The sequence below is a fragment of the Solanum dulcamara genome, chromosome 6 (genome assembly GCF_947179165.1).
Source record: "Solanum dulcamara chromosome 6, daSolDulc1.2, whole genome shotgun sequence".
Taxonomy (NCBI): domain Eukaryota; kingdom Viridiplantae; phylum Streptophyta; class Magnoliopsida; order Solanales; family Solanaceae; genus Solanum; species Solanum dulcamara.
In genome coordinates, this window is record NC_077242.1 from 1,156,958 (window position 1) to 1,176,386 (window position 19,429).

A 19,429-nucleotide genomic window follows, 5' to 3' on the forward strand; every position below is an offset into this window, starting at 1 on the left:
TAAAATTTAAAAATATTGAACTAAATACCGAACGTCCACCCCTAGATACGATATTTTACTTGAAAAAAATTTAAATTTTTTTATGATAGAAATCTCAAAAAATCTAAAATTGGTGAACCCTTAATGAAACTTGAAATATCTTTGATTAGAGATTTTCATAATCTAATTCAAAAATTTTAACCAAACAAATATATGAATATTAATATTTAAAATTTATAATCAAATATTAGTTTAGCGGAACTAACAAGTCTATTAAAAAATTGAATTAATAACTTTTACACGAATTTTCAAATCGATGAAATCGGTCTGCTCTCAGTTGGAGATGGTGCTCCGAGCTGGCCGAAGGTGAAGTTCACGCTCTTACGTATAAAGTATGCATGATTTGACGAAACTAATACGGGCAACACATTTGGACACGTAAAATCCGCGGGCAACGGGCAGTATTAACGCCGTTATTCCTAGCCACTAACGGCGTTTTATACAGAGGGAGAAAAGGACAATTCAACGTTAATTTTAAAAGTTTTGAAAAGCCTCTGTAAAGTGACCCCACCAAACCTCAGGTTTGGACTCAGGTTCGGACCACAAAATTGACTCAAAAAACGCCAAAGCACTGCCTTAGAGAAAATAATGTAATGGAGTAAAAGAAGAGAGAGAAAGAGTGAGAGAGGGGAAATTATAGAGAGAGAAAGAGGAAAGAGATGGGGCAGATCGTGAAGACGAAGAAGAAAGGACGTCCATCTAAGGCAGATCTAGCTCGCCGGAACGCCGCCGTTGAGCAGTCGGAATCGGCGTCGGCGAAGCAGGAGAGAGAGCTTCGGCGAAGTGGACGGCGTCGGAATGTTAGGTACGCTTTCGATATCGACGATTACCTGGACGACGATGAGTACTTCGTTGAAGACGATGAGGATGAGAGAGGGAGAGAGAAGAAGCTGAAACACTTGCTTAAGCTGCAGAGCGATGAAATCGGTGCTGAGTCAACTCCGAGTCGGACTCGGAGAGTACCTGCCACGTCGGCATCGTCTTCCGACGACGGCGAAGGGAGAAAGTCCTCTAAAAAGAGAAAAATTAACGACAACAACAACGACGAAGACGAAGAAGAAAATGATGATGAAATTGAAAATGACAATGAAATTGAAATTGAAAATGAAAATGATGATGAGGTACGTTTGAATCTCAGTTAAGAATCTACCATGGATGTGTAAACTCTATGAAATTGAAATTTGAGAGGCAAATGGGGAAGAAAGTCCAGCTAAGCTGAGTTCACTGAGATTTTTTCTAATTGGACCAGAGACTTCTAAATCACTCACATCTTCTTTCTCTCTCTTTCCATATAGGCACTCAATATGTATAAATCTCTGTCGGGGGATTGAATATATATATATAACACTGTCGGGTCAACTGTCAAAAACTAACCCCCACAGAATCTGCTCACGCTCCCACCTTTCTCTCTCTCTCTCTCCTCTGTCTCTCTCTACTACACACCATAAACAGCCAGTCTCTCTCTCTCTCTCTCTCTCTCTCTCTCTCTCATTGTCTCCCTTGTTTCTGTCTCTGTCTAGCAAACGCCATTTTTCCTCCTTTGTGTGTTTTTAATTTGCTTCGAGGTTTTTGCAGTCTAATATTTTGAGGGGTTGTTTAGTATTAAGAAAAATTAAATTATCTTTGAAAGATAATTTTTTTATGAAATATTGACACTTATGGAGCTGAATCATTTAGTTGAGCTTAATTTAGGATTGATGGGTATTTTCTTGATTGTAGTTTAATTCTGTGCTTTTGTATTTTGGAGATTGTGTTTATGGAGGTTTAAGGCTATTGATGGATTTTGACAGGCTAGAGGAAGGAATGTAGAAGCAAAAGATGTGGATTCTGCTCCAGGTATAGTTTCTGATTTTTCAGAAATGGAGATATTTCTTGTGTGTTCCTTGCCCACTTTATTGAAGGTATGATGTGGTTAAGCAGGGACACCGTCTGAACCACATTCTGGAATCCCGTTGCCAGATAAGAAGACAATGGAATTGATTCTCGACAAGCTACAGAAGTAAGTGTGGGATTGTTAGAGAAAAATGGAGTTTTTTTTGGTTGTTCAGCTGAAGGCCCTTGTAATGTCTAGTTTCTTTAATTTCCTTGTGACAGGAAAGACATATATGGTGTTTATGCGGACCCTGTTGATCCTGAAGAGGTATGTTTTGGGAGGGGTAATTGTTTTGTTTCAGAATTCTGTCTTTGGGAGAATGACAGTAAAATTAAAGAAAATCTGCTTAGTTGTTTCTTGATTTCTGGGCAGCTTCCTGATTACCATGAGGTGATTGAGAATCCCATGGACTTTGCCACTGTCAGGAACAAGTTGGGAACTGGATCATATGCCACTTTGGAGCAATTTGAGGTGAATCTATTCAACTAACCCTCTTCATTCTGCTTGTTTTAGTGCGTGGAGTGAGGGAAAATGCATCAGTTTTTCTGTATTTAGTTGTGCGTTTTGGAATTCCAGCAGCAGTGAACAAAGACATTGGCACTCCAAAATAGCTGATTTAACTTCCATTCCAATTTTGAAGCTTTCCTTTCTTCTTTTCTTATCTTAATATGTTTTTGGCCTCTGACCAGCCATGATTAGTAGAATCACATTTGCCCAGTAGGCCCTCTTTCTCACAATTGTTTTCTTCTACAACCTGAACTCTGAACTGGCCATTTTAACTTTGTGTTTTGGATATATTGTTATGCTTCAGTCCTTGCATCTAGATCACAAAAATAAGTTTCCTTCTGTTTTAAGAAGTCACGACTCCTCACACACTTCTCCTGGTTCTTTTCTGTTTCCAGTCCTGGCTTACGCAGTTTGCAAGTAGTTTTTTTCTTAGTTTTTTGTGTGAGGAGAAAGATGTTGATTATGCTCTATTTATTCTGCTTGCAACTCATTTTATTATGGCTTGCACAGATTCATCACTAGTAGTTTTAGAATATATGTAGCTTTGGCTGTTAATGATGCTTCGATTAATTGAAATTTGAACTGTTTTTAGCTTGGTCACGACATTTCTGTCTCCTTGTTTAATCACAAAGCACATACTATTTGTTGCTGGTGATTTACTGAATGCAAGGAAATGGAAGAGGAGTGTAGTTGCTTAACTCAAGATGGATCTGATACTGTGGTGGGAGGAGAAGTCCATCCTTGTACCTCTATTGTGAAAACTATTCAATTGGGAAAACGGAACCGGAGAGGAAAACTAAGCAACATTGAAGACTATTAATGACAAGCTAAATTAGATTGTTTATCTTGCAAGTTGTTGCATAACTTGCATACTGAGAACTCGTTTTAACTACAGCTTCTAGGCTTCTATTCTATAAATTGAGGAGGCGTATTGGATTTTACTGATATATAACATCTAATTCTCTTACGGGTTTTGCGTAATGGAAGTCTCTGGTTTTCTGATTTCCGTGGTGGAGAAAATCAGGAAATGTAGCTAGTGTGCCTGTTTTGAGTTGATCTGATGTCTAATTCAGTTTTATCTCTTTTTTCCATTTCCAAAAAAGATGATAAAAAGGCAGCCGGTATTCTCAGCAAGTTGAGGAAAATTTCTTATATTTGAGTACTTCAACTGTGGTGACCTGATAAATAAATTCATTCTATTGCAAACCAAGTGCTAGGGAGGCAAGAATTGCTGACATCATCAAAGTGTCCTCTATATAATCTGAAGCCTTTTTCTGCTTTATGTCCTTTTGTTTTCCATCGCATTCACGTGCGTGCTCGACTTAGTCACTCTTTATTTATCGTTTCGGATGCTTAAAGCAATATTTTGACGGTGTAGTAACTAGCCCATCTTAAGGTGTTTGGTTTTATATTTAAGACTTTTTAATTTCTTAAGATGAATTTAGAATGTCTCTTTCTACTATGCATCACTTTGAGAGACATGACTTCATGGGACTTCAATTGGCAGGGGCGGACCCACCCTATGTCATGGGGTGTCATTCGACACTGCTTCGTTTAAAATTTTTAGTTTTATATATATTTTAATATCTGGAAAAACCATAATATCCCTAAAAATAATATAAATGATACTCCTTGAAGAAATGAGTTTCCTTGGCTTGTTGGTTTGGTGTGCGGCAGGTGCAGTCATTTTCCCAAGTGGCCAAGTTCGACCCTCAACAAGCGCAACTTTGTGTTTGATTTTTGCCTTTTCCAGTAAATTTTTGTCCTTGTGATAAAAGTAAATCTTGTTGAGATTCGAACCTCCAACTTCCAATTCCTAATCAAATTAGGATAAAATAGACCAGTTAAACTAGAATACAATTTGTGTAGTATTGTAGGAATTTAATTACTTGTCCAAATCGGAGCTGGGTACAGTAATAAGTTATAAAGTTAAACCTAAGTTGTCGAGGAGAGTTGTAGTAGTTTACTTGATTTATGTTTTATTAGTACGCTTTAAATAGTTTTATTATTATAATGGTGTTATATTAATTATTCATTTGTTTATTTCTTTTTAAATATCGATACCACTTACAAGAAATCCTGCATACGCCACTGTCAATTGGTGTTCACTCTTCTTTTTGATTAAATGAGAAGTCATAAAACTACTCTGTGTGATTGTACTCATGAGGCTGTTGACGTCCAACTGCCATTTTTTTTTTGATAAGTGCAATTGTCACCATTTTTTAGAAATGGGTTTTAAGCTATGTTACTAGTACAAAATATCCAGTATGTACTGATCTTAGCTTGATGTCCCTGAATAATCCAACTTTAATTATTTCCATTTCAGAGCGATATCTTCCTCATTTGTTCAAATGCAATGCAGTACAATTCATCAGATACTATCTACCATAAACAGGTAGTTCTTTCAATCTCATCTTAGTCACCCTTTCTTTTTGAACCTATAAAGCTTATCTTGCAATGATTTTGACAAGGCACGTTCCATCCAAGAGTTGGCTACAAAGAAATTTGAGAAGCTAAGAATCAAGTATGACCGCTCTGAAAAGGATGTCAAGGTAGAACAGAAGACGAAATACAGCTCTGTTGTCAGGAAGCAAATAAAGAAGCCGATGGTCCAGATGTTCCAGGAAACTGTTGGCTCTGATTTCTCATCGGGTGCCACTCTTGCCGCAGCTGGAGATAACCACTATCTTAACAACACTTCTCTTGCTGGAGTGTCAGAGAAACCTTATGGTGTTGATGGGCTTGCTGATGGAAATTCTTCACTGATCGATCAAAATGTAGACAAGGCAGAAGAATCACTATCAGGTACCATAAATTATTATTGGTCTTCAGCAATAACCAAGATGCTATGTTTGTGTAGTAACATGATTGCTCCTGTTTTATGTCCTGCATTTCTCTTTTGGCTGTTGACATTTTGAGCTTGAATTAATCAAGTGTTACTAGCTTATATTCCTCTTTCATCGTTCTCTTCCTTGTTCTTTTTTGCATATGTTTGTTGCTTTTTAAGTTTCTCTGCTTAACTTATTGCAGGGAAGGGTCCTCTATCCAGATTTGGAAGGAAATCAACTGTGCCTGATGAGAACCGTCGTGCAAGTTACAGCATATCCACACAACCAGTTGGCAGCACCGAGTCCATATTTTCAACGTTTGAAGATGAAAGCAAGCACCTGGTCACTGTGCGTACCACATAACTAGTTTTATTTCCATTTGGTTATTGTCTTCCTCTTTTGTAATTTTCCTCTTGTGTGTTTAGGTTGGGCTTTATTCTGATCATGCATATGCCAGGAGCCTAGCCCGGTTTGCTGCAACTCTCGGTCCTGTTGCATGGCGAGTTGCATCCCATAAAATTGAACAGGCATTACCTCCTGGATTCAAGTTTGACCGTGGGTGGGTTGGGGAATATGAGCCACTTCCAACCCCAGTATTGGTGCTTGAGAGCTATACCTTGAAGGAACCTCCATTCTTCTCCCAGTCTCTGCAGAAGTTGGGAGCTCAAAAGAATGAGAAAACATCTGAGGACACAATTGCTCCAAAAGATAAACCTCTTTCTAGGTCTATGTTAGAAGGAAAATCACCATATCTTGGTTCAACTAAGGGTAAGCCCATGGAAAGCGGTTTGAATATCTTGACTACCACGAAGGAGCAATCACCTAGGGAGGTCAATCTAGAAGGAAGGTCATCTTTTCTTTCTTCTGGAAAGAAACCTCCTGTTTGTGCTAACCCCAGATACCAGCATCTAGATTTGCAATCCAGAAATTTCAATGAACCTGATAAAAAGATCCATGAACGTGAGAAAAAGATCAATTTCAAAACTGAAACTGATAAAAAGCTGCAGAAGCAGGTTGAGTTAAATTGCCCACCCTCAGTCAATCAAAGGAATCCTGAAATTACCCGAAAGAGTAAAGTTACCAGTACTTCTGAAATACCTGGATCGAGGTCTGCTGGGGCAAGTCCGAGGAACCCATTCTCGTCTGGGTCATTTAAGCAACCAGCCAAGAATGGAACTGCTGTTGGAGGACTGCCCAATGGGAGAGCAGTGAATAACAACCCAGACACTACACCAGCGGCACATTTAACTGCTGAGAGTGTCTCAACCGTGAGAAAAGATGCAGGTTTCTTTCACCAAGAACAGGAGCAGGGCCTCAGTGACCCTGTTCAGTTGATGAGAAAGTTGTCTGAAAAGGCTCAAAATCAACAGAACTCTTTGAGTCAGTCCTTAACTGATGTTTCTCCAATTTCCCCTGCGACTCCATCTGTGAGGAAAGATGATTCAGGAAATGCCGCCGCTGCTGCTGCCCGAGCATGGATGTCAGTTGGGGCAGGAGGATTTAGACAAGGCATGGAAACAGCAAGCTTGCAGAATATTCATATTTCTGCTGATTCATTGTATAATCCTTCTCGCAATGTCCAGCAACAATCTTCACAAGTTCGGGGTGAACATCCTGCATCAGCAATGCCCTTTCAGGCTGAGAGAAACAGTAGTCCACTTCATGCTTTTGTGCCTCATCCTGGGAGAGGGGGCAGTGAAGCTCAGTTCCAGAATCCGCCAATGATTTTCCGCCAATCAATACCTGCTGACTTGTCTAGGTTCCAGGTACAATCTGCTTGGCAGAGTTTTAATCAACCAGCACAACCAAGGCAGAAGCAGGACTCCCTCCCCCCTGACTTAAACATTAGTTTCCAGTCATCTGGGTCTCCTGGTCGGCCATCTTCGACTGTTTTGGTTGATTCTCAGCAGCCAGACCTGGCCTTGCAATTATGAGACCAGGCAATTTCTGATAAAATATTTGAAGAGGTCTGAACCTACAAGACCCTTTGGATCTTTCGGCTGGCATGTCTGAATCATGTTTTTGGGTATCACTGCTTCAGCAAACTACTAGCATCTGCCTGTAATTGCTGAAGGCTTTGATATCGGGTCTCATTTCATTGGATGTTTAGTTAGCAACTCAACAATTGGAGTCAGCTGCTTCAAATTTTTTTTTTTGGATGTTCTGAGATATTATTCTTCACGGGGTATGTTGTTGTAGTGATGGAAAAGGTAATAGATCTAGTTCAGGTTTAGGATAGACAGTGGGCACAACAGGAAGGAGGATCACTGTCTAGGTCACAACTCGTGGATCATTTCATGTCAATCGCTGACTTGGAAGTGCGGTTTATATAGCTGAAGAAGGAAGCATGTTACGTTAATAATAGTTCGTTCGTTCCAGTGTTTTCTATATGGTGATTTACTGAGAGAATTGCTTTAATTCATTGTACATTGGAGCAAGGTGGGACTAGTCTTTGGAGTTTTTGTCATTTTTCCTTCAATCATTGTAGTTCTACCTCATTTATCTCCTTTACATATGCAGGTTCTCGTCTACATTTAGTGGCATAATATTCAGAGAAATGCAAACGAATTGGTACTCTTTTTTGTGCGTCATGTCTATGTTTTGGTTAGTTACATCAATTTAGTTGTTTTCACCTATATTCAACGTTGAAAATATCGAGTTAATTTCATGGAGTTATATCAAATAAAGTTTAGGATCTCTATTTTGTACTATATGTGACTTGCACCTGCTCCCATTTGTACAGATTTGATGGCAGCTAGTCAATCTCTCATGCTGAGGTAGGTGCAGCTTATACGCTATGGTCCGATTAAACTCCAGTGCAAATAACTAAAATTGCAACAAATATTATATCAATACTAAGAACTTTAAAGTTTGAAGTTTGCTTATTTCTGCATGTATGTTATGGTTCTATATCAACTGGAGCGGATGGGTCTTGCTCCGGATTTAGTCGGGACTCTACGACCTTCGGACACCAAGTAAAAAATCAAAGAAACTGGGCCGAATCTAGTGAAGGAGCTAAGGATTCATTCGAATTAAATAGTTTTATGAAGGAACTAGTTTTGCGTAGGCCTTGTACGTGTGTTAAAAGATCCACTAGACTTAATAGATTTCGAATCCAAAAAATTTATGCGAGACCCGGTAGAATTCCAACTTTGAACTCATAAATTCAAAATTTGAGGAGATTACAGAAACAGAGTGGAGAATCGAACTCTTACCAATAAGGTGAAAGTTCAGATAACCAATTAATTGAACTATTAAGATTTTTCTGTCGGTTTTGCATAGCTATATAAATTTTCACTGGCCAATGTAATTTCATTCAAGCTCCGTCAATATTATATAAAATAAAAATACTGATTTACTACAAGTTCTCTATACAACAAAAAGTCTAGTATCAGAAATAGAGACAGATGCAGCAGCTGCGATTCAACTGAATCCACTAACGGAACATAAATTTACACATAAACATTCACTACGATTGCAATAATAAATAATAGGTCCGAAACTATAATATATTTTTTTTAAAATACAGCGATTTCAATGCTAAATAACTTACGGACAGAACTCATTGAGTTTGAATCCGGAATCCGTCTCTGAGATTCAGAAATTCATAATCCTTCTGATCTGCTATTCAAAATCCACCTTCCGCCCAGGAATCTTGTCGTACAAGATCAGAAATAGAATCACTAGTTCTTTTTTCACTATTTGCGGGGAGAAAAGGGGATCCTCAAGCTTATCTTCTTCTTCTTCTTCTGATCAATGACTTTGTTGTGATCACGAAGAACACAAACGTCGCCATTGCAGACGAATCGGCTTGATTCTGAGGATTCAGAGAAACAGCCCCAGAAATTGAACAAAGCCATAAATGGAGATCGAAATTGTGATTCCTCTCCTCTTCAATTTATCTATTTGTTTTGTTTATTTGAAATGATGTGATTCTCTTTTTATATATATGGAGAGCGACAAAAAATGTGAACACATCATGCCAATTAAGTCCATTTTAACCAACCCATCACAATTCCCTATTTTTTCCCCTGTCAATTGCACTTTTTTTTATTATTAAATTGGATTCAGAAATAATATAATTTTTTTTTACTTTTAATAAAATAAATTTATAATCGTACAAATATATTTTAGATCATAAATTTCAATCGTTTTCTTTTAAAATTTTGTACTAAGTTAAATGTATCACGAGTTGGGACGACTATTTGTTTTATGTTTGAATATTGAAAAAATATTATTTTCAATAATATTAATACAAAAATATTTTTATACCTCGCAAAAAAATTAATTATTGCGAAGGACAAAAACTCCAATAACCCTCCTCTCAATTTATAATATTGTTTTCAACTTTCTTTATTGGGATCACCACTAGCAATTAAACACGTCTTAATTAATGTGTTCTTCCTTCTAAGAGCACATCCATACTTTTCTCAAAGATTATAGGGAACAATACAAAATATATTTATATAATGAAATTACTTAAAAGATGATTATATTAATCGATATTTGATTTTAAAAAATATAATTAATAATCTGCTAACTATATTGCTATTTTTAAATTTTTTTTTTATAAAAAACCTTACACTATCGATGCATATAATTTAATTCTTTTTATTAGAACTAAATTAAAAAAAATTGTATACAAGAAATATCTAAGTAGATGCAAAAAGAAGCACTAGAATAACTAGTGGGAAGGTGTTCTAATGTGTGTACGAGATTTAGGTCAACAATTTTGACATTTGACCCATCACTATTTTTGTACTTACAATACATGTGCTTTTGACAATGGAACCAAACCTTATTATGCTATTGAATAGCTTTCGTTGTTTCAAAGTTTCAAACTTATAAAAGTATTGTGATTCAACCCGGCGGATAATTAGTCAATTACGATTAAGCCAAAAAATTTCTATTCTATTGCATTAAAAGTTGATTCAGCTACAACACTTATTGTGACAAGAAGAGTGTGAACTCATTCAAGCATAAGAAAAATAAGTGTTTTCTATTTATTACGTGCAACTAATGAAAATTCAATAATAAAAGTCTGATCTTTTTCGCTTAAGAATATGTGATACCTTCGGAGTGAAGTTGTTGGGAAAAACTTTTACCCTGAATGATTCTACTGGCCATCAAGAGTGTGCTATCAATATTAGCATTGGTTAAATTAAAATAAAAGCACTAATTATTAACATGGTGTGCTCATGAATCAACATGGATTGTTTTTTTGTTTTTTTACTTCACTCTTTAGAATATATAAGTAGAAGTTTACATATTAGATTTAATCGTTTAATTTAAAACTCACAACATTTAAATTCTAGATGTATATTATTACATTGCGTGGACGGAGGAGACGGGGATTTGGAACTTGCTATCCTCTTGCCTAGCAGGCAAAGATTTACCTCCGTGGAAAGGATGATTCATTCGGATCGACGTGAGAGTCTAACTCGCTTTGCATTTAAGAAAACTTACAATTTGATTGTTGAATCCATGCAACAATTAGGTATTTAAAACGAATCAAAATTTGAAGATTAATTATTGATTCATGAATCTTGTTCTTTAATGTTACTGCTTACTAAATTTATAATTTATATGTATAAATATATGATTTGAATTTAAATTACGAGGATAGGTCCGTACCTCAAATATGATATTTGTTGAACGTCGATTCATGTTGTTATATGTCGTTAAGTAATTTTGGGTAACGTGATTTAACCAATCTCTCACATAGTCCCCAAATATTCAATTATTCATTACCATTCAATTTTTTATTGTATAGAAAGATTGGACCCAAAATAAAACCTTGTTGTATTTGTCATATAGACCCTATTTTAGTGCTAGTTGCTTAGATAAAAAGGAATAACAAATAATGTCATATTCTTGAAGTACACGGCTCAAATTCTCTTTTGATAGCCTTTAATATCAAGTTATCGTATACAATCGAATATCTATAACAAAATATTAAATACTATAAGTGCTAAATAGATACACGAGTTAATTGAGGTGTCTAAATAAAAATTATATTAATTTTAGATGTGTTTGTATGTGTTCAGCCAAAATAGTTTAATAAAGTAGCTGATATTGCTTATAGCACATTGTTTAATTTAAACTATATATGAAAGGACAATTTATAAAGGTCACAACAAACTAGTAAAAAATTTGATTAAGATTGTATAGAACATTTGACTTCAATTTTAGCACATCTTCAGTGGTAGATAATTTATTTTAAAAGCAAATTAATTAAAACTCCTTTAAAATTAAAATAGCAATGACGGACTAATCTTATGTTTTGTGAAACTATTATATATTTCCTCTTTTATTAGGAGGTACTAGGAAAGCATGGCGGCAATATAAGCTCCCTAAGTCAAATAACGCCCAAATGAAAATAATTTCAAAACTCAAACTCGAAAATTTGCTATTTGTAGGTTGAGAATTTATCAGAAATATCTTACCTTCTTTTAGTAGGGTGTTTATCGATCGGTTTGGTTCAATTTTAAGTATTATTAATTCGATTTATCGATTTTCGATAATCAAACCAAGATATTTGTTATTGATTTTTTATCCTTAACGGTTCGATTATCGGTTTAACCAATAAGAAAATATTTTCAAAATAAATATAGGACTTCTCCAACAATTTGACACGATACAAGCATACATCGAAACAAGCAAATCAGACGTTCTTGTTGTGAATACTCACAATTTACAATCCTAACTCTTGCCGTTGTCGTTGCAAACTGTAGTCACCGCCGTTCTTAGTTCTTTAGATTTTGATATTGTGAACCTAAAGTAATATTAAAGCCTAAAGGGTAAATACAGTGTGAACTGTAAATTATGTACGGTACTGATAATTTATAATATCTTTTGTTTAATACTTTGATATTTATGTATGGATAAAAATCAAAATAGTAAATTACTATAGTCTTAATGAGTTATCGATTTACCCAATAAACTCGATATTAAAAAATCAATACCGAACCGATAACCCAATAATTTTTTTATAAAACCATTAAATAATAGTCAACCCAATAACATTTTTTTCAATTCGATTTATCGATCGATTCGAATTTTGCACACCACTGCTCTCTAGATCTTCACTTGTGAGATTATTGTCCTTATAACTTTGAAACTTCAAGTTCAAAGTTTGAATAATTTATCTATTTTGTGGTTAGCACTCAAATATTGATGTAAATCTTATTTTCCAAATACGAGCAATTGCAAAATATAGATTTTCATATTCATGCTTCGAAACAAAAAATTTCAATTTCAATTAGAACCAATGGTGTTAAATTTAGATTTTTCCATCTCACTAACTCAGAAACAAACTGAGACTTCAAATGGTACATAAACGTGAAAATTTGAATTCGAATTAACAATACGTAAATCAAGCGATAGATTGATTGGTTTAAATTGCAATAAAAATGTAAACTATTGTTACGTTTCATAATTCGTCCCAAGCTAAAGACTTACGAATTTATCCAAAACGATTCGATTTGGACGAAATCACCATTCGAATGATTGACCTATTTTCCAAATAAATCGAAACTCGAAGATGGATCTCATCAATAACCAACATAAACAGCAGCATTCACAATGTAACAATCATCATTTTTATCTCCCATTTCTTCCACTTCAACACCACTGGAGCATATCAATCCGCCATCAACCACCTCAACATTCGAGATTCTACCATAAGGAAACACCGATTTCACTTTATCCAGATCTAAAGTGTGTTGTAGAGGCCGAGGAACTCCTAATTTGATCTGCAATTTCATCTGCTCAAATGAAACTCCAGGTATAGATCCTCTTCTGAAAGCCGGTATTGAATTTGATGAAATTGCATTTTTACAGGCTCGCATAGCAGCTGAGGTTACGTCTTGACCGTGTTGATCGTAGCCGACGCCCATTTCGACGAAGAGAAGAGTCATCGATGAATTAGGCACACACGCCATAGCTGCCGACAAAGAGGAGGAGGAAGCTGTGATTTGACGGCGATGGATTCGAGGTGCGAAAGGATAATGAGTTGAGCTAGGCTAGGGCAAAATCGAGAAGGAAAGGCGGCTAATAGTGAAAACGTGATTTTCTCTGAAAACTAAGAACAACCAACTTAAACCCCTTTTTAACTTTTGGACGTGTTTGCCTAATACAAACTTTAAGCCATAAAGTTCTTAAAGTGAGTCAAAAATAAAAAATTAGAATTTTTAACTTTTTTTTTCAAAGTGCTTAAAGTTATTTTGTTTGACCATGGAAATTACTTTTATATCCCTTATATTTTAACTAAATTTCCAAACTATCCTTTTTATTCTTTTAACCCTAAAATTCAAACACTTATTTTCAACATAAGCATTTTTATCCAAACACTCAACTGCTTATTTATAAAAATAACTTTCAGCACTTCAAAGTTCTAAAAGCACTTCATACATAAAAGTTACTTTTTTAAGCTCATCCAAACAGACTCTAAATATTTTTCTAATCATTTTTAGCCTTGTGATAAGTAGGCAACCAATATTATCCCAAATGTATTCGCGTCATATATATTAATTTTATTTATACTTTTCAATAATTACGTATCGTATTACTAATAAAGAATTTTTCATTATATATTAAGAAAGATATATTCAAATATATGTATTTTTTTGCTACCAAATACACTAAAATATGAAGAGAGGCGAACGAGAAAGTCATATATTCTAGATACATGCAAATCACACATATCAGATACAAAGGAGAGTAGCAAGCGAGATTAGAGTAAGGCGAGTAAGATTTATCTATGAATTTCAAATACATGTGAATCTACTTAGATACAAGATATCTATAACAAATTACACCTAATTTTGATCTCATGTATTTCGAGATACATATATCTAGATGTATCTGGACGCACCAAAATCTGGTAAGATTTGTAATATTGCAAATTAGAATGTATCTAAGTAATAATATCCTAAACTAGTGAAATTTCTGTAATTTTTTCATAAATAATTATGAAACTTATTTTTCTTATTTTATTAATAAAGTATGTAACAAATAAATTATTTTACGTTGATTGTCAATCTTTTATAACTCTCCTCGTCATTATGGCATCAAAGAGGTAACCAATGAGGGAGCGTGGATCTGGATATTGGGCTGATTAAGAGAGTCAAGGATGGGCCGGACTCAAAGAACTACCGGCTTCGCTGACCCAAACAATTCTGGCCCAATCTGAAATGGACTTTTTCAACTTAGGCAGACAGGCAGTATATCTTATTGACTCCAAGATATGTCACGAACATGCATCATGAATATTTGAGTATCCCTTCTCTTTTCCTACTTTCACATCGGAAACAGTTTCATTATCTCCAAAAGCTAGGATAAATTTGCATACATACTACGCTCCCAAACCGTAATTACATTAAGTATGTTGTTGGCTTCCGCATATACGTTTTCCAAATAAGCACGCCGCTTCTCTTGGGTGCTATTTATGTTATTTTTTATAGATTAAATACATAAACAACCCCTTACACTTGCCCTGTTTGCCCAATTTTCATTATCAAACCAAAGTGTGCCTATTGTCTAAACTTCAGTGGAAGTTTCTTCCAATTCTAAGAAAGAAAAATCCCGAAAAAATCCATAAATAAATGACAAACTCAAATGAGGCAGGGTGAAGGCAGTAATCTCGATAGAGATTAGGATGAACTTTTGATGAATAAAATGACAATAATGGAGTAAATAATGATAACAAGCGTCCAAAGCATCAGAAAATACATGGAGAGAGATTCAACAAGATAAAACCTCAAATAAAGGGAAGTAACAATTCTGAAGAAGACAATGTGCATGATAAACTTGATGTACTATGCATCCAAAAGCACACTAATTCCTTATTAAAATAGTGATCCCCGGGGTAGAAAACTTAAGTCTTGTTCAAGAGAAGTAGACCATCAAACTATTTTTGTAACCAAGGAAAAGGAAACACGAATGTACGCAAAATGAGCATCTTCATAAAGGTAGATATATAAACCAGTCAATGTCATCCCAAGACAGCATCTTGGTAGAAAGATAATTCGAAAGAGTAGCTAACGTAAGTATTTACATGGTTTCTTAGACTTATTTACACAGTACGGTCTACGCCAGCAACTTCAAAAGGATCCAAAGGTATTCTCGCCACTGTAGGTCATGTACAGGAAGCCATCCTCATCTTTGTGTTCCTCATAAATGGCGGACATCATGGCAGCTGTAACAATGTGCAAGAACAATTAAAAAAGGAACTGTTCAAAGCATAGTAACAACAGATGCTATACAAGTGTTCTTCTCACCTGTAGGGGGGAGGATATTCTTCACAAAGATAAAAATGGCTTTCTCAGCGCTGAGCTTAATCCTCTTTCGAACAACATACACAAATTGTCCAACGGTCAGATCCGCCGGAACCAAATACCTGCAGGTATTTCAATCAACAAACAATTTGCAGTTAAACCTCAGCAAAACTTAGAAAGAGCATGAAAAGATTAGCTAAGTCAACTTTGTTCAACCTCACTCTCGATAGAAATCATTGTTTGAGTTGCTTAACACCACTTGACTATAAAAAAAGAAGTAAAAAAGGCCCTGGAATTTCATTTCAACATTCTACAACAAACTTTCACACTAGTCTTGCATTTCTATATATCCCTCCCTAGAGCAAATTAAAGATCTTTCAGCCTGATTAATCGCAATACTACTACTACTGACTCAAAAAAATGATCCGACAACAATAGAAAACACTTGAATATGTTCAAAGGGAAATTATACACCATAGTAACCAACTACTCGACTGCAACAACTAGAAAGATACAACCTATACATTATCAGAACGATACATTATTATGGCATCATCACAGGGAAACAAAAGCTCATTTATGAAAAAATGGTGAAGTACTCTAAAAGTAAGGACATTGTCAAATGAAACCCCAAGTAAACATTGCAAAGCTCAAGGTGATAAAAGACTAACTTTTTCTTGTCAATATCAGGGATGTCACTTCTTTCAGCCTTCTCCACAATCACCTAATAGCAAGAAGAAACAAGGAATTAGGTTGGAGAAAAAGCATATAAAATTTGTAGCACATCCAGAAGAGCATTGCAAGAAAATATATAAAATTTGTACCGGTATTCTATCAGGGTACTTCTCCCTGATACGAGCAGCTTCAGCTTGTCGCCTCTCTAGATGAATGCAAGACCAAATTAACAAAACAAGAACAGGGCATCCAATGGTTGCAGACAAACAAAGTTACAAGGAGAAAAAAATCAAAATATAAATCTAAAAGTATTTGAAGCAGAGGAAAGAAAAATATAATAGGTATCCACAAGAAGCCCATGATCAACCATCAAATGACAGACAATACCTCTCCAAAAGTTATTGCGAGAACATCAAAAATGATTGACATTAAGAACAAACAACTTCTACCAAGTAGAGATTTCTTTACCTGACTACATGTATGATGTTGTTATACTTAGAGCCTGTTTGGATGGAGTTATTTCAACCATCTTATAAGTTGAAAACTGCTTGTAAGTTTAAAAAAATAAGTTGGTGACCAATTATTTATTGGGGCTTATTTTAGGCACAAAATGACTTTAAGTTAGCCAGCCAAACACTCAAAAAACACTGAAAACGCGAATTTCTCAAAAAAGCCTTGAAATTGCAGCAAGGGATCATGCTCCCAAAGGGTAGATACAAAAAGAATCTACTTGTACTTGGCTACTAGTAATATAGAACAAATAGGTACACACAATTGTAACCTATGTTGCTGCATCATGATCCTTCGCAACGATTGACATTTTTGAAGAGTTCAAACAACATAATATTTTAACTGAAAAAAAAGGTATTCCAAAACCTCCAATTGTATCAAATAGACAGTCAAATCCACAAACTAAAAAATTCCTATAGAGTTATAAACAGAAGAATCAAGAATCAAGCATATGCACAAAAAGGGTTTTATGGTATAATCCCTACCCAACTCACAACCCCAACCTTGTCTCCATCCCAACCCCACCCCACCCCCCAAAAAAATAATTCCTCAATTGTCAGTCTGATTAAATAAATTCCAGAATTGAACAAGTCAAAGATCAGATCTTGAAACCAAAACACAATTAAAAAAAAAAACAGGAAAAATTACCAAGTGGGTGTTCCAATTTGAAGGAGCTCTTGGCCATGGTGATCTGAGAATGATTAACAAAAAAATGGGGTATCTGCAAAATTAGGGTTTTTTCATAGAAAGGCAAAAAGATCCAAGTAGGGAGAAAAATCCGTTTTTTTTTTTAAAGGGAAGAAGACCTTACACAAAGAGAGTGAAAGACGCACCCAAATTTTCTCTATGTTTATAAATGCACTATATAATTGGATAATATTTTATCCCTTTTTTCGCGCGAGAAAATGACAAAAATAGTCCCTTCTATTTAAAAGGCGGGTTTAAAGTAGTCCCTCAAGTGTTGCTTTGATCAATTGGAATCCTTTAAATTTATCAAACACGAATTTTGTCCATCGTTTCCATTCCTCGAAGCGAAATCAATGATTGCTTGCTTATAATCTGTTTAAGGTTGCATCAAACTCTAAAAAGAAATCAAAGATAGTGCAAACAACAACAACGATACCTCTAAAGTATAAGTATCGCTAAATCCTTCTTAGTCATAATTTCCGTCAAATTTAACAAACAAAGCTCCTTAAGTATTTGTCAGAAATTACAAAAAAAAAAAAAAAAAAAAAAATGATCAAAATTAGTCGATCATATTTAAATCTCTCACTCAAGGGGGATCATATTTGTCATTCTCTATTTTTAACAGTCCTTTTTCATAATTTTGCCCCAACACCACTGGCCATGGCTTTTTACACTGCTTTAAGATGAGGCAGACCAGCTTTCCCATTTTCTGACTCGAAAATTAGGGTAGAAAGTTAGTAAATAATTAAATGTTATCGTATTTTATGTATGAGCTAGCCTCCTCTGCGCTTCTCCTTATTAGTAGTATTATTTGGTTATCACATGATCTTTCTCTTTAGTATGTTAGTGTTGGTGTTTGTTCTGACTTTTCTACTATAATTGAATTTTTCTTTTCTTAAAAAAAAAATACAAAGTCTTCATATTTTGCTAGTTCTTTTTCTTGTAGAAAATATTTATGACTCTATAAATAGAGGTTAATTCCTTCTAACAAGGTATCATTCACAATGTAATTCTAAGGGTTTTAAAAGTTTTGTGTTGGGGGAATTTGTGAGACACAAGTGATAACATATCACTTGTGTGGACCTCTTTGTATTCCCAGTGAATTGTGTGAGATTATTTCTCTCGATATTTTTACTCTCATATTTATATAGTGAATTGCTCATCTCCTCTTGTAGACGTAGGTCAGTTGACCGAACCACGTTAAATGTTTGTGTCTCTTTTGATATATTTCTCGCTTGTTTTCTTACTTATGGTCTTTCGAAGTTTGTTTTGTTATCTTCCGCATGACACCTGATTATTTCAACCATAACAATTGGTAGGTTTTTTGGTTCATTTGTTTTCTATTATGTTATTTTGGTGTCTAATTCAAATTTTTCTTCTTTTTTTTAAGTCGAGAATCTATCAAAAACTATCTCTCTATGCTTTCGCTTGCTTCTTTTTATATATATTTTTGTGCATTTTGTGTTAGATATTCTTTTGCACTATTCTTGAAAAAAAGATTCATCTTCTGATTTTTGTTTAGGGTGCTAAAAAGAGAGAAAAATAATTCAATATAATTGGTTAAGAGTTCGTTTTGTTTGAATACAAGTTATGATGGATTAGTTATGATGGAATAACTTATGTTGGAATTAGTTATGATGCGATAAGTTATGTTGAGATTATTTCTTATTGAGTGTTTGGTTTGTTGTATTCAAAATAATATGCATTACATAAATTTTAAGAATATGTTGTTTGTTTACAAAAATACCCTTCACTTTATTTAGTTTTTTATATTTTCTTTGCAAGCTTTAGTTATTCGATATTCATTCTTAAAATAAAACTTTCATCTGCTTTACCTTAAATAATTTTTATGTGTGCATTTTCATGATGTTCGCATGTATTTTCTTCTTATTTAATTTTAAAATAGAATTTTCATTTTAAGTTTGTTAAAGTAAAAAAGAATTTATGAGAAATCAAAATATAAATAAACATAATAATTAGTCAAATAAATTAATAAATAAAAATTATATAATATAGTGTAATTTTTTAATGAA

The 19,429-nt window shown here is 34.7% G+C and overlaps 3 protein-coding genes across 7 annotated transcripts; 1 reads left to right on the forward strand and 2 right to left on the reverse strand.

The window, feature by feature from the left end:
* Positions 1-616: 616 nt before the first annotated feature.
* LOC129891813 (uncharacterized) lies at positions 617-8,078 on the forward strand. Of its 4 annotated transcripts, XR_008767243.1 has the most exons (11): positions 617-1,160; positions 1,830-1,875; positions 1,960-2,038; positions 2,134-2,179; positions 2,285-2,383; positions 4,746-4,814; positions 4,891-5,224; positions 5,450-5,595; positions 5,673-7,686; positions 7,768-7,818; positions 7,991-8,078. XR_008767243.1 is itself a non-coding variant. In XM_055967299.1 (9 exons), exons 1-9 carry the CDS (start codon positions 699-701, stop codon positions 7,179-7,181), a joined length of 2,790 nt encoding a protein of 929 aa, XP_055823274.1. In that variant the 5' UTR covers positions 617-698; the 3' UTR covers positions 7,182-7,823. The 4 variants fall into 4 exon arrangements, 1 of the variants encoding a protein (XP_055823274.1); XR_008767241.1 differs by having other exon boundaries at positions 5,673-7,818; XR_008767242.1 differs by lacking the exon at positions 7,991-8,078 and having other exon boundaries at positions 7,768-7,823.
* LOC129891815 (autophagy-related protein 8C-like) lies at positions 7,990-17,554 on the reverse strand. 2 transcript variants are annotated; one of them, XM_055967302.1, is made up of 6 exons: positions 17,358-17,554; positions 16,349-16,404; positions 16,196-16,248; positions 15,528-15,646; positions 15,358-15,445; positions 7,990-9,084 (listed from the first exon to the last, which is right to left on the reverse strand). In XM_055967302.1, the coding sequence occupies exons 1-6, from the start codon at positions 17,392-17,394 to the stop codon at positions 8,946-8,948; spliced, it is 492 nt and encodes a 163-aa protein (XP_055823277.1). In that variant the 5' UTR covers positions 17,395-17,554; the 3' UTR covers positions 7,990-8,945. The 2 variants fall into 2 exon arrangements, with proteins under 2 accessions (XP_055823277.1, XP_055823276.1); XM_055967301.1 differs by lacking the exon at positions 7,990-9,084 and having other exon boundaries at positions 15,193-15,445; positions 17,358-17,540.
* On the reverse strand, positions 12,577-13,328 carry LOC129891814 (uncharacterized). The gene has a single exon (XM_055967300.1). The coding sequence runs from the start codon at positions 13,188-13,190 to the stop codon at positions 12,801-12,803; it is 390 nt and encodes a 129-aa protein (XP_055823275.1). The 5' UTR covers positions 13,191-13,328; the 3' UTR covers positions 12,577-12,800.
* Positions 17,555-19,429: the final 1,875 nt, after the last annotated feature.

What these genes read in the sequence shown, in the direction of transcription:
- LOC129891814 (XM_055967300.1), bottom strand. Translation starts at nt 13,190, where the DNA reads ATGGCGTGTGTGCCTAATTCATCGATGACTCTTCTCTTCGTCGAAATG.
- LOC129891813 (XM_055967299.1), top strand. Translation starts at nt 699, where the DNA reads ATGGGGCAGATCGTGAAGACGAAGAAGAAAGGACGTCCATCTAAGGCA. An exon ending in AAAATGAAAATGATGATGAG is followed by an intron (nt 1,161 to 1,829) that starts GTACGTTTGAAT and finishes GGATTTTGACAG; the next exon opens with GCTAGAGGAAGGAATGTAGA. An exon ending in ATACTATCTACCATAAACAG is followed by an intron (nt 4,815 to 4,890) that starts GTAGTTCTTTCA and finishes GATTTTGACAAG; the next exon opens with GCACGTTCCATCCAAGAGTT.
- LOC129891815 (XM_055967302.1), bottom strand. Translation starts at nt 17,394, where the DNA reads ATGGCCAAGAGCTCCTTCAAATTGGAACACCCACTTG. An exon ending in AGTACCCTGATAGAATACCG is followed by an intron (nt 16,249 to 16,348) that starts GTACAAATTTTA and finishes TCTTGCTATTAG; the next exon opens with GTGATTGTGGAGAAGGCTGA. An exon ending in CCTGATATTGACAAGAAAAA is followed by an intron (nt 15,647 to 16,195) that starts GTTAGTCTTTTA and finishes AAATACCTGCAG; the next exon opens with GTATTTGGTTCCGGCGGATC.